General features: G+C 45.3%; 1 protein-coding gene across 1 annotated transcript; it reads right to left on the bottom strand.

The window, feature by feature from the left end:
- Nucleotides 1-1,038: 1,038 nt before the first annotated feature.
- Nucleotides 1,039-13,357, bottom strand: wdr17 (WD repeat domain 17). Its single transcript, XM_015043777.1, has 20 exons — nucleotides 13,143-13,357; nucleotides 12,950-13,065; nucleotides 12,590-12,676; nucleotides 12,313-12,462; nucleotides 12,120-12,250; nucleotides 10,507-10,632; nucleotides 9,347-9,502; nucleotides 9,205-9,269; nucleotides 8,958-9,090; nucleotides 8,804-8,892; nucleotides 8,087-8,186; nucleotides 7,873-8,012; nucleotides 7,685-7,796; nucleotides 7,473-7,614; nucleotides 7,291-7,393; nucleotides 7,070-7,171; nucleotides 5,548-5,643; nucleotides 5,095-5,162; nucleotides 4,039-4,136; nucleotides 1,039-2,451 (listed from the first exon to the last, which is right to left on the bottom strand). Exons 1-20 carry the CDS (start codon nucleotides 13,355-13,357, stop codon nucleotides 2,332-2,334), a joined length of 2,349 nt encoding a protein of 782 aa, XP_014899263.1. The 3' UTR covers nucleotides 1,039-2,331.
- Between the last annotated feature and the right edge of the window lie 190 nt (nucleotides 13,358-13,547).

Genomic DNA, 13,547 nt, shown 5'->3' with positions numbered 1-13,547 from the left:
GAGCCAACTCATCACCAGGTAGTGGTCAGTGGACAGCTCCGCACCTCTCTTCACCCGAGTGTCCACGACATACGGCCGCAGATCCGATGAAACTATGACAAAGTTGATTGTCGAACTGCGGCCGAGGGTGTCCTGGTACCAAGTGCACATATGGACACCCTTATGCCTGAACATTTTATGGACAATCCGTGACGAGCACAGAAGTGCAGCAGCAGAACACAACTCGAGTTCAGATCGGGGGGCCGTTCCTCCCAACCACGCCCCTCCAGGTCTCACTGTCATTGCCCACGTGAGCGTTGAAGTCCCCCAGCAGAATAAGGGAGTCCCCAGGAGGGGCACTCTCCAAAAAGGGTGGGTAATCTGAATGTTTAGAGCGTAAGCACAAACACAGTCAGATCCCGTCACCCCACCCGTAGGCAGAGGGAGGCCACCCTCTCATTCATAGGGCTGAACCCCAACTTACAGGCACCAAGATGGGGGGCAACAAGAATGCCCACTCATGGTAAGTTGCCTCTCATCATGGGCAACTCCAGAGTGGAAATATGTCCGCCTCCATGCCTGACTCCAGAGAGGGGCCCCAGTGACCCGGGTCCGGGAGAGGGAACACGGTTTCCAAAGGCCTTCTGCATCATAAGGGGACTTCGGGTTGCACTTTGCCTGGTTCCTCATCCCAGGGGCATGAAGCCCCAGACAGCGCAGCTCCGATAATCACTCCTATAACCCCTCCACCATTATAAGGGCAGCCCATGGAGAGGCGGAAGGACTTTACATTATTATAAAAATATACCAGTTTTGTGCTTTCTGCCACACAATAACAAATATTTTGATGCAAGTTTTCAACAGATGCTTCATAAAAGCTGGGCAAATGAGGGGAAGAACTGATTTGAACAAAATTTAACAAATCTGTATTTCATTCTTTTTATTCAGATTTTTAAAAAATAGATTCAGCTTTATTTGATCGATGTTTCTTCTTTTCTACAGTCTGGATTCAGCTGTTTTCATTTTCCTCTGATTAAGTTACTTTAACTGTTCCTGATATTTTTTACATAAACCTGTAAAAAATCTGAATCTAAAAAACAGAGTCTGCCATCGGTCTGCGATTCCCCTTTATTCCAGTTTTCTTGTTTTTCCAGTCTAATAACCAGATTTACATCCTCTATGTACACGCTCAGCTGGAAAACAAAAACTGAAAGGTCAGAGGTCAACTTCTCATGTCACAGCTACACCAGGTCTAAAAAAGCCACAACCTGCAGCTGACCTCTTAAAGTCGCAGTGCAGAGAAGTAAACTCCCAGTTTCAACATAAAACATCATCAGGAGCTTAAGGAAATCTTCAATATGATTCAATAATTTCATATGAACCGAACCAGGAGCAGCAGAAAGAGGCAGCTGGAAAATTAAAATGGGCGTCTTTCCCGTTTTAATGAGCCTCAGATTCGTATTTATAATTAAACAGTTAAATATGATTGGTTTAAAACAGAGGCGTCTCTGGACTCTGGCCTAGTCCAAACACAGCCGGGTAGCTGGGAAAATAAAACACTTTGATGCGTTTCATCCACTAGAAAATTCTGTTTAATTTCACTAGAAAAGATTATTAAAACTTGGACCAATTAGTTTTTATGAACACCCGGCTAAGTGTGAACCAATAAATAAACTAATAAATAATCTAATAAATAAAAAACTAATTTGTATTTATTAGTGTACTGGGTTTTATATTAATGTTTGTATGAACTCAACATGATTCTTTAGGGCGACCAGCTTCCCCCCGGGGGCCACGGCCGCCCGCTCTGCCCCCGTTAGAGACGCCCCTGGCCTGATCGAAACAGGAAACAGGAAACGCTCTGCTGCATCCTGGTTTGTTTCCACTCGACGCCAAGCTGGAGAGACATCAGCAATGACCTCAGAGAAACAGCAAACTGACCTCTGACCCTTCAGCCTGGGAAGGGTCAGAGGTCATCTGAAGTCCCGGGAGGTTCAAAGAAACAACCAGAAACCCCGGAGCTTCACCTCTGACCCTACAGCAGCTAGCAGGTCAAAGGTCACGACCCTGGAAGCCTCTTCTCTGCAGAAACAAGATGGCAGCCGGGTTGAAGTCAGCAGAGCTGCAGCTGGATGAAGGACGAGACTTCTGGGACAGAACCGGGATGGGCAGAACCGGACCCAGCAGAACCAGCAGAACTAGAACAGAAGCAGTACGAGGTTCTGCTGGTTCTGGCTCTGTAATGTTTGCAGCGGGTGTAACTTTCTTTGCACTGTGACGTGATCAGGAGCAGTAAGAGTTCTGTTCAGCCCGGTATTGGTTCTGCCCCCTCTGCGTCCGGTCCAGTTGAGGTCAGAACGGGTTGATCCGCAGCCCGGTTCCGAGCGGGGAGAACGGGTTGACCTTGGCCCACATCAGAGCGTCGTTCAGAGAAATGGCCGACTTGTTGTCCTCCAGCAGGAACACCGGACCCTGAAGCAAACAGAACCAGAACCAGAGCGTCACGCCGGCCCGCAACCTAGGGGTGTAGTGATACAATAATTTCACAATACGATACGATATATGATATTCTGGTCACGATGCGATATGTATACGATATTTGTTGAGCGATACAATTTGCTACGATTCAGTGCATTTTTACAATTTTCTGAAAGATTTTAGAAGGACAGAGTGATTTTAGTGACATTTTGTGTTCCATAGACTTGAATTTAGTTAACTAAAAACTAATAAAAAGCACCAACTACACAATACCTGACTCTGACTGGACAGTCTAACAGTCTGCAGCTGGACAAAATGAGTCAAAAACGCAGTGAGAGAATTAGTTTCTGTCATTTAATTCATGTGGATTTGACATAAAACTCAAAAGTTTAAACGGTAATCCAGGAGCAGAGTGGGGCAGATTATCCGCCTCTGTAGACTCTCAATATGCAAATGATTGCACTTATGTTTTTTTTTGTTTTGTTTTTTTTGGACACTGTGGCTGCATTTTGGAGTAAAAATGCAGCCACAAATGCAGTCTTTTGGACTATGGGGAAAAAGGCTTTTCTACCTTGTCTCCCGGAGTTAGCCGTGGCTGTAAGCTGTTTACTACTAACTGCTAAAGTCGTGGCTCCGCCTCACCCCGCAGTGATCGACTCCCTGCAGCTACGCAGCGCCGCTGTTCCCCTGCTTGGATCTCTGAGTAGCTGCCTCTCAGACTGCCAGCATCTCATAGTACTCTCAGTCTCTGATACTTTTGGCCTGTAGCTAATAAGAATGATCGATCAGCCATTGTTATCATGGAAATCCTCACTGCGCCGCGGATTCCGGCTGGGGCTTTTTCCTCTTCGTCTTCCTGCTCAAAACACAGCGCCGCTGCGCGCCCGGATGTTATCAACCATGTTCATTCTTCAGGTAATCCTTTATATACAGAACAGAAACCGCTAAGCTAAAAACTAATTACGAAGTGAATGCTACCAGTCAAAATCTGCATTAATTTCGCGATTTCACTGCTTTTGCAGCTGCTCTGTTCTCGCCGCTTCTCCTTTCCGCTTCTCTTTCACGGCTATTTGCGCAACTTTACTTCGTTCCTCAGCAACAAAATACAGCCCATCGTTATTTATTGAAGATTTTACATTTCCAAAAACACAGGAATCTAATGTTTCGTTTCGTTTTGTACGTTTGGAAGCTCATTCCCTCTCACATAATCGGAACAGCCGGGGAATGGCGGCGCTTTTGACATTTCTCTGACATTCGGAAAAATATGGTTTACTAATTTTAGCATAACTCCGGTTATACTTGGCCTATTAACAATTTAAAAACTGGTGTGTAGTTTATAATGTGCACTTTAAGCTCAAGTTGAAAGTGAGACTGAGGGAGGCGGAGTCTGGCTGCTACGGTAACAAACTAGACGTTAAAAAGAGCTGTCAGGCTATGGACCCCTATGGTTTAACGGATCGATACTCGCGGATGAAAAATCGATACTTTCCGAGGGCGGAAAATATCGATATATATCGCCAAATCGATTTATTTATACAGCCCTACCGCAACCCCGGGGAACAGAACCGCACAGGCGCTCACCTGGATCCTATGTCCGGTGAAGCAGGACAGGTGGAGGTCCGAATGGCTCGGCAGGTTGGAGCCGGTCACGTAGTCGGGTCCGACCAGAACCAGCGCGCCTGGAGGAGAACAGAACCAGGACCGGTCAGGACTGGACCCGATCAGAACCAGAACCGGTCTGAACTGGACCCAATCAGAACCAGAACCGGTCAGAACTGGACCCGATCATAACCAGAACCGGTCAGAACTGGACCCGATCAGAACCAGAACAAGTCATAACTGGACCGGATCAGAACCAGAACCAGTCAGAACTGGACCCAATCAGAACCAGAAAAGGTCAGAACTGGACCCGATCAGAACCTTTGTATGTAATAATCTGGATAATCTATTTACATCTCTTCACATTTAAAAATAAATGCAGGATGAAATAATTTTACATATTTTTAAATGAATTTATTTTCTTTAAATACGAGTTATTTAATTTCATCATTTAAAATGTTTTACATTATTTAATGAGAAATTTATTTACTTAATTTTTATTTAATTTTGTCCCTTTCGGCCTTCCATAGAACACAGGAACCATCAAAATACTGAAATAATTTATCATGTAACTGAAATATTTTCAAACTGACTGGTTAATTATTTAAATATTTAATTTATTTAGCGAATAAATTAAATATTTACTGAATAAATTAAAACGTTTCATTAATTCATGAATAATGTATTTATATATTTAAATGAAATATTCTCAATTTTATCCAACTAAGGAGATTTAAATCATTATTTCTTGAGTTATTTATTGTAATTTGGGACTGTTTGCCCTCCGTATTGACGGCGACTCTGTACCAGCTCCAGACAGGGTTCTGGTCGGGTTCTGTACCAGCTTCGGGTTCTGTACCGGCTCCAGACAGGGTTCTGGTCGGGTTCTGTACCGGCTTCGGGTTCTGTACTGGCTCCAGATTCTGGTCGGGTTCTGTACCGGCTCCAGACAGGGTTCTGGTCGGGTTCTGTACCGGTTCCAGACAGGGTTCTGGTCGGATTCTGTACCGGCTCCAGACAGGGTTCTGGTCGGGTTACCTGGTTCTGTGGCCTGGATCTTCCTCTGCAGGCAGCTGAACTCTTCCCTCTGACTCTCTGATGGAGGACTGGGGACGACAGAGACAGTTTGGACAGGTTGGACTGGAGGAAGAAGAGAGTGATGAAGAGGAGGATGAGGAAGAGGAGGAAATGTTTTTAAAATCTGAAAAGTGTGGAGAGCAGACCCTCAATGACTTTCAGAAGCCAATCAGCTGGTTAGTCAGAGAAGTAACCATGGTAACTTTACGGCTAAGTAGAAATGCATGCCACACTTTTCAGATTATTATGGTTTAAAACAGAATAAAACCAGGAATCATTTTCCCCTCCATCATCACTGATGATTTTCCAGATCTCAAATCTGCTCCTCCTCTTCGTCGCTCTCCCCCGCTCTGCTGCGTTGCCATGGTGACCCGAGCAGCAGAGCAGGAAGTGAGCACGGCGGCGTTGGCCGACCTGCCGGGCTGCGTCGCCGCGCGCCACGCCTCCAGCTCCGCCGACAGCTGCTGGATCTGCAGAGGAACGCCGACCTCCCGCCGCTTCAGCAGCTGGCTGAGACACACAGAGAGGGGGGTCAGGGGCTGCTGCCGTCGCCATGGAGACGCTGCCCCACCTGCAGGGGGCGCCACAGCTCAGGAGCCTTTAGTAATGTGTTGGCTGTAATTTGGTTGCTTTTCCGGTTTTATAATTTTATGTTTAGGAACTTCAACATTTTATTTTTTTCCTGATAAAAATCCAAACTTCTTAAAAACATCTCTGAGTAAAAACAGGAAGTTTGTCCTGGAATATTATTCTCCATTTGTGGGATTTTACTGGCATCATCTGTAAATATAAAACGTCTCTGAATTTCAGAAATTTGGAGAGAAGATGAGAAAAAAAAGGAAAAAGAAAATGCAATATTTTTCTTTTTTTTTTTTTTGAAATGTTATCCATTTTTCAGTAATTTTTCTACAATATACTTTAAAATAACGTTAATAAGATGCAGAGAGAAGACAGAAATATCCAGCAGTTCGGGAAAACGTTATTTCTGATGTTTATCTTTCTGATTGGCCGCCAGTTAAATTTCTTAATAAAAATAAAATAAAAAAACAAAGCAACTGACACTCCTGCAAAAAAAGCTAATCTGTGGAGATTAAGTACAATTGGATGGGATTAACATAAAAATATTACACGTTTTCTTATCCAAAGAGGAGATTGTGGTGCAATATTTGGCAATATGTTCAACATCAGATTAATAAAATGTTACCTGATAAAATCATTAACTAAAGTCAGAAGACGCAGCATTTATGCTAATGAACGTTATAATTATTGAACAGTGAATAAAAGTGATGAAAATGTAAAACTGAACGTTATTTTAATATTCTGTAGCGTTGTGTTTGCTAAACTAATGGAGACCAGAAGCTGACCTTTGACCTAATGTAGCGTTTTTTCTCATAAAGACGAAGATAGTCTCATAAAGACGAGGTCTCACTCTGAGGAAAATCCAATAGTAATAAACTGCAGTTGCTCTCCATGATAATCATGACATTCAGTTAGTTTGGAGCCGTTACTGTTGTTTCAGTAAACTAAACATTATTTTAAATAAACTACTGTAATCTCAGGACTATTGAGAACACCCATTAATTAAAAAAAATAAATAATATTATAAATATACGTCACATTTATCTAAGCTGCAGGTTTCCACCTTTTGGGGTTGCCTTTGAGTTTTTAAAAAATGTTTTATTATAATCATTTGACTTTTTTATCTACTTTATTATTAACAAAATAGTAAAAAACATAACATTTTTATTTAATGTTAAAGTGTGCAGAACGTCCTTGCTAAACATAATGTAACTGGTTCGTTTATGTGTGTGTGTGTGTGTGTGTCAGACTCTGGTGGAGCAGAGCTCTCTGCAGTGGGTCCCTCATGAAAGACTACAAACATGGAGGACAGGAGAGCCTAGTTACCATGGTTACGGGTGTGTCGGTTCATTCGTACCTGGTGAACTCGTAGAGAGCAGGAACGATGCTGCAGTAGCTCCGTCTGATGGCCAGTAGGCCTCCGATGTAACCGCACAGGATCAGCAGCTCACTGCGCTCTCTGCACACACGCACACACGCACACACACACACACACACACACACACACACACACACACACACGCAGAGTTACGACAGCCAGGGTGAGGGCCTGGCGTCCTGCGGAGCCGAGTTCCTCACTGGGTCAGCCTGGGCAGGACGAGGCGGTCGGTCCGGATGTAGCTCAGCAGGTCCAGGATTGGCTGAACCCCGTCCACCGTCCAATCAGATCCGGCCAGCTGCTCTGATCAGCAGCAACACGCAGCATGAGATTCACAGCGGGCATCCGCTCACAGCCGACACACAGCGGGGCAAACAGTTACCTTTCAGGAAGCTGAGGCCCATCTGCAGGGCGAGTTCAGGCTCAGAGCTCAGCAGGTGGAACTTCACGGCGGAGAACAGATCGCCGTCAGCCGCCGCGGCTACTGCCAGATCCGAGCACTCATCCAGGGAGGGAAGGCCACACTGCAACGACAAAACAACAACCATCCCAGAGAATACGATCAAACTGTAATCTGGGCGGAGGTCGCCTCACCCGCTGGTGCAGCTGGTTGATCTCTGCAGCACTTCCTGGGTGGAAGGCGCACAGCTTGGCCAGTAAGACGTGATTATCAGGGATCATCTGCAGCAGGTCAGCGGAGAGCTCCCTGAGAACAACAGACATCCTAACAGACCAGCAGCAAACACAGAAACTCCTCACACAGAAGCGGGCTGCATGTCTACCATGTTGGGGCCGTCATGTACTTCCTGGCCAACAGCTCCAGGCAGTAAGCTGTGCTCTGATTGGCTGCTTCTCCCAGGACCAGTCCCACGCACGCAGCCAGCTCCAACTCGTTTCCCCGGATCAGGCTGGCCATGGCCGACTGCAGGACAGAAACCTGGCTTCAGAACTGAGGAGGGAACCTGGAAAAACCTGGAGAAACCTGGAGAAACCTACGTGGATGTTGTCGACCGCCAGGTGGCAGCAAGCGGCCAGGACGGAGCAGCCATCTTGGAAGTACCACTCGGCCAGCTCCTTACAGACGTGATGAAGGAGGCTGAAGGCAGAGAGACGAAACGTTTATTATTATTTCTGCTCACTGAGTTTATGATAAAGATTTACTACTGGCAGATTAAACAGCAGAGAAACTGGTTAGTGTAAAAACGTAAAACTATATTAAAAAGTATTTCACTTCGATGTTGCTTTTGTCCTAAAATCATTTAAGCTACATATGCTACTTAATCTAATCGAAACTAAATTAAAATATGCTGAGGAGGGATTAAATTATTTGTAATTTTAAATCTTACCTTATAAAGGAAGCTAAACAGAGCTAAGATAAAATAAGCTAAGTTAGCATTAGTTAAGTTAATTTAACTCCTAAACTAAACCAAAGCATGACACCATAAGCTAAAATAAACTAAGTGACTTGGGATAAAGCAAGCTATGCTAAGCTATAACTAAAGCTAATATAATACAAGTTAAACGAATGTGGGTTAAAATAAGAAATGCTAAAATAACCCAAATCTAGCTAAGATGGGCTAGGCTAAGGGAGCTAATCTAGTGTAGGCTAAAAGAAGCTAACTTAAGCTAAGCTAATGTTGTGGATCTTTATCAATGCTGCTGATGAGTTTACTGTTCTCTAAGCGATGAACCGGGTTCCTGCCGCCTCCGTACCTCTGGTACTGCTGCCTGTTGTCCACGTCGTTCGTCGTGTGGTTGATGGACGAACTCTGCGGGGAACGGATGTTCCCTTCACACGCTCCCTGCAAACAGCAGCTGATCAGACCCGGCCTGCTGGACGCACCTGGTGCCCCGCCCCCTCTGTTACCTGTACGATCAGCAGGGCCTCCAGCAGCTGCCCCCTGCTGGTGAAGAACGATACGAGCTTCTTAATGTCGCCGGTGGCGATGCAGTACGGGATGGCGTCATCGTTATCGTCGGCCATCAGCTGATCGGCTCGTCTGCAGAAATACAACCCAGTTACTGACAGAACCAGAACCAGAACCAGAACCGGAACAGAACCAGAACCAGAATAGAACCAGAACCTGCTCTGCCTCTGGTTCTGAGTGCGTTACCTCTGCATAAGTTTCTTCCAGTACTTCATGGAGACTCCTGGCGCCACCGCCAAGGCTTTCTCCCACTGAAACAGAAGGCGGGTTCAGGGAGCAGACAGGAGCTGAACAGAACCTGTGTTTGGGCCGGTGACCCGGTTCTCACCTGTCCCAGCTCCACCATGAGCTCGCAGTACCTCTGGATCTGACCCAGCCTCAGGTGGATCTCTGCTGCTTCCTTCAGACGCTCCTCTTTGCTCGGCGCGCCGATTCCTCCGCCGAACTTCGACATCTTAACGATCGTCAGCTCCTGAGCTTCAGACTGAAACAATTAAAATAAAGCATTAAAAGATTAAAAGATAAAACAACTAGACAATAAAATAATAAAACATTAAAACATAAATGATTCCAGTGTTATTTGTGCCAGCAGCTTAAAACCCCCGAGACGAAACTAAAACCTAATTTAGTATTTTAAATAATTTAAATCCCTAAAAGGGATTTTATCTGATTGAATAAAGCTGAGGTCCATCATTATTAACAATAGCAGAAGAAAATATATAAATATACATTTTCATCAGGTTAGAAAGTAAAAAGACTTATTTTGTTTATTAATGTTTGATCTATTTACCTATATATATATAATTTAACTGATCGTTCAGTTTAATCAACATAAAAATGTTTATGTTTCTACAAACTGTGTTTATATTGTTGTAAACTTATTAACTAATTAAATCTTTTTGTGTTGCCTCGTATCACATCTGGTAGCTTCTGTTTACATGTATTTTAATGGCACTAATTTTATTTTAAATGCTACTTCTTAGTGTGATAAATAAACAAATTAACTAATTTAAATAAAATAGAAATAAAAGCAATACAAGGAAAAAACAATACTCAATTTGAAAAATATACAGTAAATTATTTTTCAAACTGTAAAAAGTGAAAACAAAATATAAATAAATAATTTACTTTTCAAACTTGTATTTTTCCTCTCATTGCTGTTTTGTTTACTACATTTTTCATTTTTGTCTGAAGAATAATTTAAAACATTTTTGGCTTTTTTTTTAGTCTTACTATTTTTCACACCAGATTAAACTAAGATTTTTTTTTCTGTTCACAGAAAACACTGAACCATTTCAAAATAAAGGCATTTCTGTTTTTGTGGTTATGAACAGTTTAGTAAAGTTTCTGCTTAACTAAATAATTAAAGCACTACTGATTCTCATTTCCTATTGTTAAATTTAGAGCTGTTGTTTTAGATGCCTCTCTTTGTGATTGGCTGTCTGCCTGCTGGGGGGCGGAGCCTGCAGGGTTACCTGAGCAGCTCACCGTTTTAAACTTCACCAGGTGTTTCATGTGCATCACGCCTTTGCTGTAGCTGGCAGGAAGCAGCGAGTCGTCCTGGCCGTTGATGACGAACACCAGGTCCCAAAGGTTGCTGCTGCCCCCTGGAGGCTGAGGGCGACACTGCACATGCTCAACACATCCAACAGAACCTCATCCGGAACCAAACGGTCCGATCCCCCAGCCGACGGAGGCTCCGGCCATCAGCAGATTAAAGATTTACCCGGAATGCAGAGATTATGTCATTCTTGTTTTAACTGAAGCGTCAGAAAAAGTCTGGATGAGATTTGATTTGTAGCTAACAGCGCCATCTATTGGTTAGCTTCACTATTTTCCCTGAGATTCATCACCAGAATGTTTATTAAAGATGGCGGAAGGGTTGGAGTTACAGCAGGACAGCAGCAGGGGGCGCCAGAGGTAAGGAGGCAACATGAGCTGATTATCTCATTATCCGCTGCTGCTTGTTTATCCGGTCACTCAGGCTCAGCAGGAAGCTGCTCCAGGCCCAGAGGGACCGGTTCTACTGCAGACCGGACCTGAACAGCTTCCCTGAGTTCTACTTCACACAAGAAGAAGAGCTCAGAAAAAAGGTTGTTTTCTGCAGACATTATCAGTTCTGACATCAGGTTTCATCAAATCAGTGAAAAACTGCAAGATTTTAGACAAAGCATCGACTTACTAAAACAGAACAATACAGATATTTAGGTTTCTATGGAAACTGCCAGAGCTAGGAAATACATTTTAACGATATTTTAAAAAAATAATTAAAGCAAGAGTTAGGGTTAAACCAGAATATTGCTTTTAAGTTAAAAAAAAAAACCCTAACCCTAACAGTAAATCAGAAAAACTCTTGGGAGTTTTAGACTTCATCTAGAAGAAACAGGAGAGTCACAGTGAGCCTCTTAAAGGGCCAGTATTGTGTTTTCCAGCCCCACAGGGCTATAAGTAGCTCTATCATGTAACTATGTTGCCTTCAGTTGTTACAAAATGACTTAAAAAAATGACTTAAAAAAATTCACTTCCTGATTTAACGCCTTGAAATTGGGTCTCTGTCTCTTTAAGAAACTCCTGATCTGTGTGAAGCTCCGCCTCCAGGAAGTCATCCCAACATGGCTCCTCTATTAACCCTTTAATGTTTTTACCAGCGTTGATCAGGGCTCAGCAGTTCCAGCAGCTGTTTGCTAATTGCTGCTGGCTAGTCTGAAGGAGCTGAGTGGGGGAGGAGCTGCGCCTCTAAGGCGGGGCTTGGTCCACCCAGGTGTTTTAACAGCTGAATGGTTGCCATGGAGACTAAAGGATTTGTCAAACATGAGAGAATCAGAGCAACACTGCAGGTTTGTTTCTGATCAAAGATCAAAACTGATTTTAGACACCGGCCCTTTAAGGATAAACTTTTACTGAGTTTTACATAAAAAATAAAGTTTTAATGAGGAAGTTTGCCTGATGAAGAGGAGCCTGCTGACATCAGACCCCCTGCTGACCCCGATGACATCAGACCCCCTGCTGACCCCGATGACACCAGACCCCCGCTGACCCCGATGACACCAGACCCCCGCTGACCCCGATGACATCAGACCCCCTGCTGACCCTGAACTCACAGAGAAACTCTCGGAGAACCAGCGCAGTTTCCTGGACCGGCCGTCTCCGCTCAGCTTGTCCAGCTCCTGCTTGATGTCTCTGGACACTTTCCCACAGAGCAGCGGCGGCGAGCCGGGGACCATGGCCGCGTCTGTGGGGAGAGACAGGTCAGAACCAGAACCGGGCCAGAACCTGGCCTCCAGCAGGGCTCACCTGTGTTCCCGATGATCCGGTCCCAGGGCGTCTCCGTCAGGATGTTGAGCAGCAGAGGACAGACGAGCGGCGTGAGGGACCAGAGACGGACGGTGCTGTCCCTGCTGCAGCTCGCCATGGTGAAGGGACGGCTGTGGTGACACGTCAGACCTGGGGGACAGGGAGGAGGACGGGGGACAGGGAGGAGGACGGGGGACAATGGGGAGGACGGGGACAGGGGGGCTTCAGAAACCTGGACAGCCTCAGCAGGGGCTCCTGGTGTCTCTCGGTGTCTCACCGTAGACGTCGGCTCCGTGGTCGAAGACGGTGTCCAGACAGGTCCCGTCCCTGGTGTCCCACACTCTGATCGTATAATCCCAGGATCCTGCAGAACCGAGCGGGACCAGAGACCAATGAGGACGGACCGGTCCCGCCTTCAGCAGCTTCACTATGTTTTTCCATGTCAGCTGATGTGGCGGCAGGACGATCTGGGAAAACGCAGCGTTCTCCACCACAACCAATCAGAGCCCAGAGATCCGTTTCATCACAGATCATCACGAGACGCACAAATGTTTCACAAAAACTGCAGCTGTAAGCCAAACTCATGGACAAATAGCGGGTCGCACTGGTCCCAGTACTGGGCCCAGTGGTTCTGTACCTGAGATGAGCAGGTAGGGAACTTCGGTGTTCCACATCAGGCCTCGGACCGGCGCCGTGTGTCCGCTCAGAACGTTGATGCAGGCGTCCTGGGTGTAGTCCCAGATCCGGACCGTTCTGCTCACACACAGAACCAGAACCATAGAACCAGAACAGCTTTCTGAGCTGGAGGCCCGGTTGGTCCAGAACCTCACCCGTCGTCGGAGCCGGAGCAGAGGATTCCCTCCCTGAGCGGCGACCAGCGGACGTGGAACACCTTGGCCAGGTGTCCAGTGAACACCTTGAGCGGCTGGTCGGAGCTGGTGGCCAGGTAGTAGACGCGCACGTTCCTGTCCTCACAGCCGGTCGCTATCATGTCCCTGCAGGGGACGGAGGGGACGGAGGGGACAGTGGGGCGGAGGGGACNCATTTTTAATTGTATAACTTTTTTTTTTTTACCATTTCTGCTGTTTACTATTTAAAAAAAACTTATTTTTTTTACTATCATTATTGTTACTATTACTGAGAATTCTCAAACAGAAAAAGGTTTTCTTCAGAATAAAAGCCCCAGTCTTTGTATGTTTGGGTTTTGAATAACTAATGGAAGTAAAACAGGAATA

This window comes from Poecilia latipinna, unplaced genomic scaffold, assembly GCF_001443285.1.
Source record: "Poecilia latipinna isolate Pla-1442-1.1 unplaced genomic scaffold, P_latipinna-1.0 Scaffold647, whole genome shotgun sequence".
Lineage (NCBI taxonomy): Eukaryota > Metazoa > Chordata > Actinopteri > Cyprinodontiformes > Poeciliidae > Poecilia > Poecilia latipinna.
The sequence above is the reverse complement of the archived record's forward strand: the minus strand, read 5'-3'. Positions and strand labels throughout refer to the sequence as shown.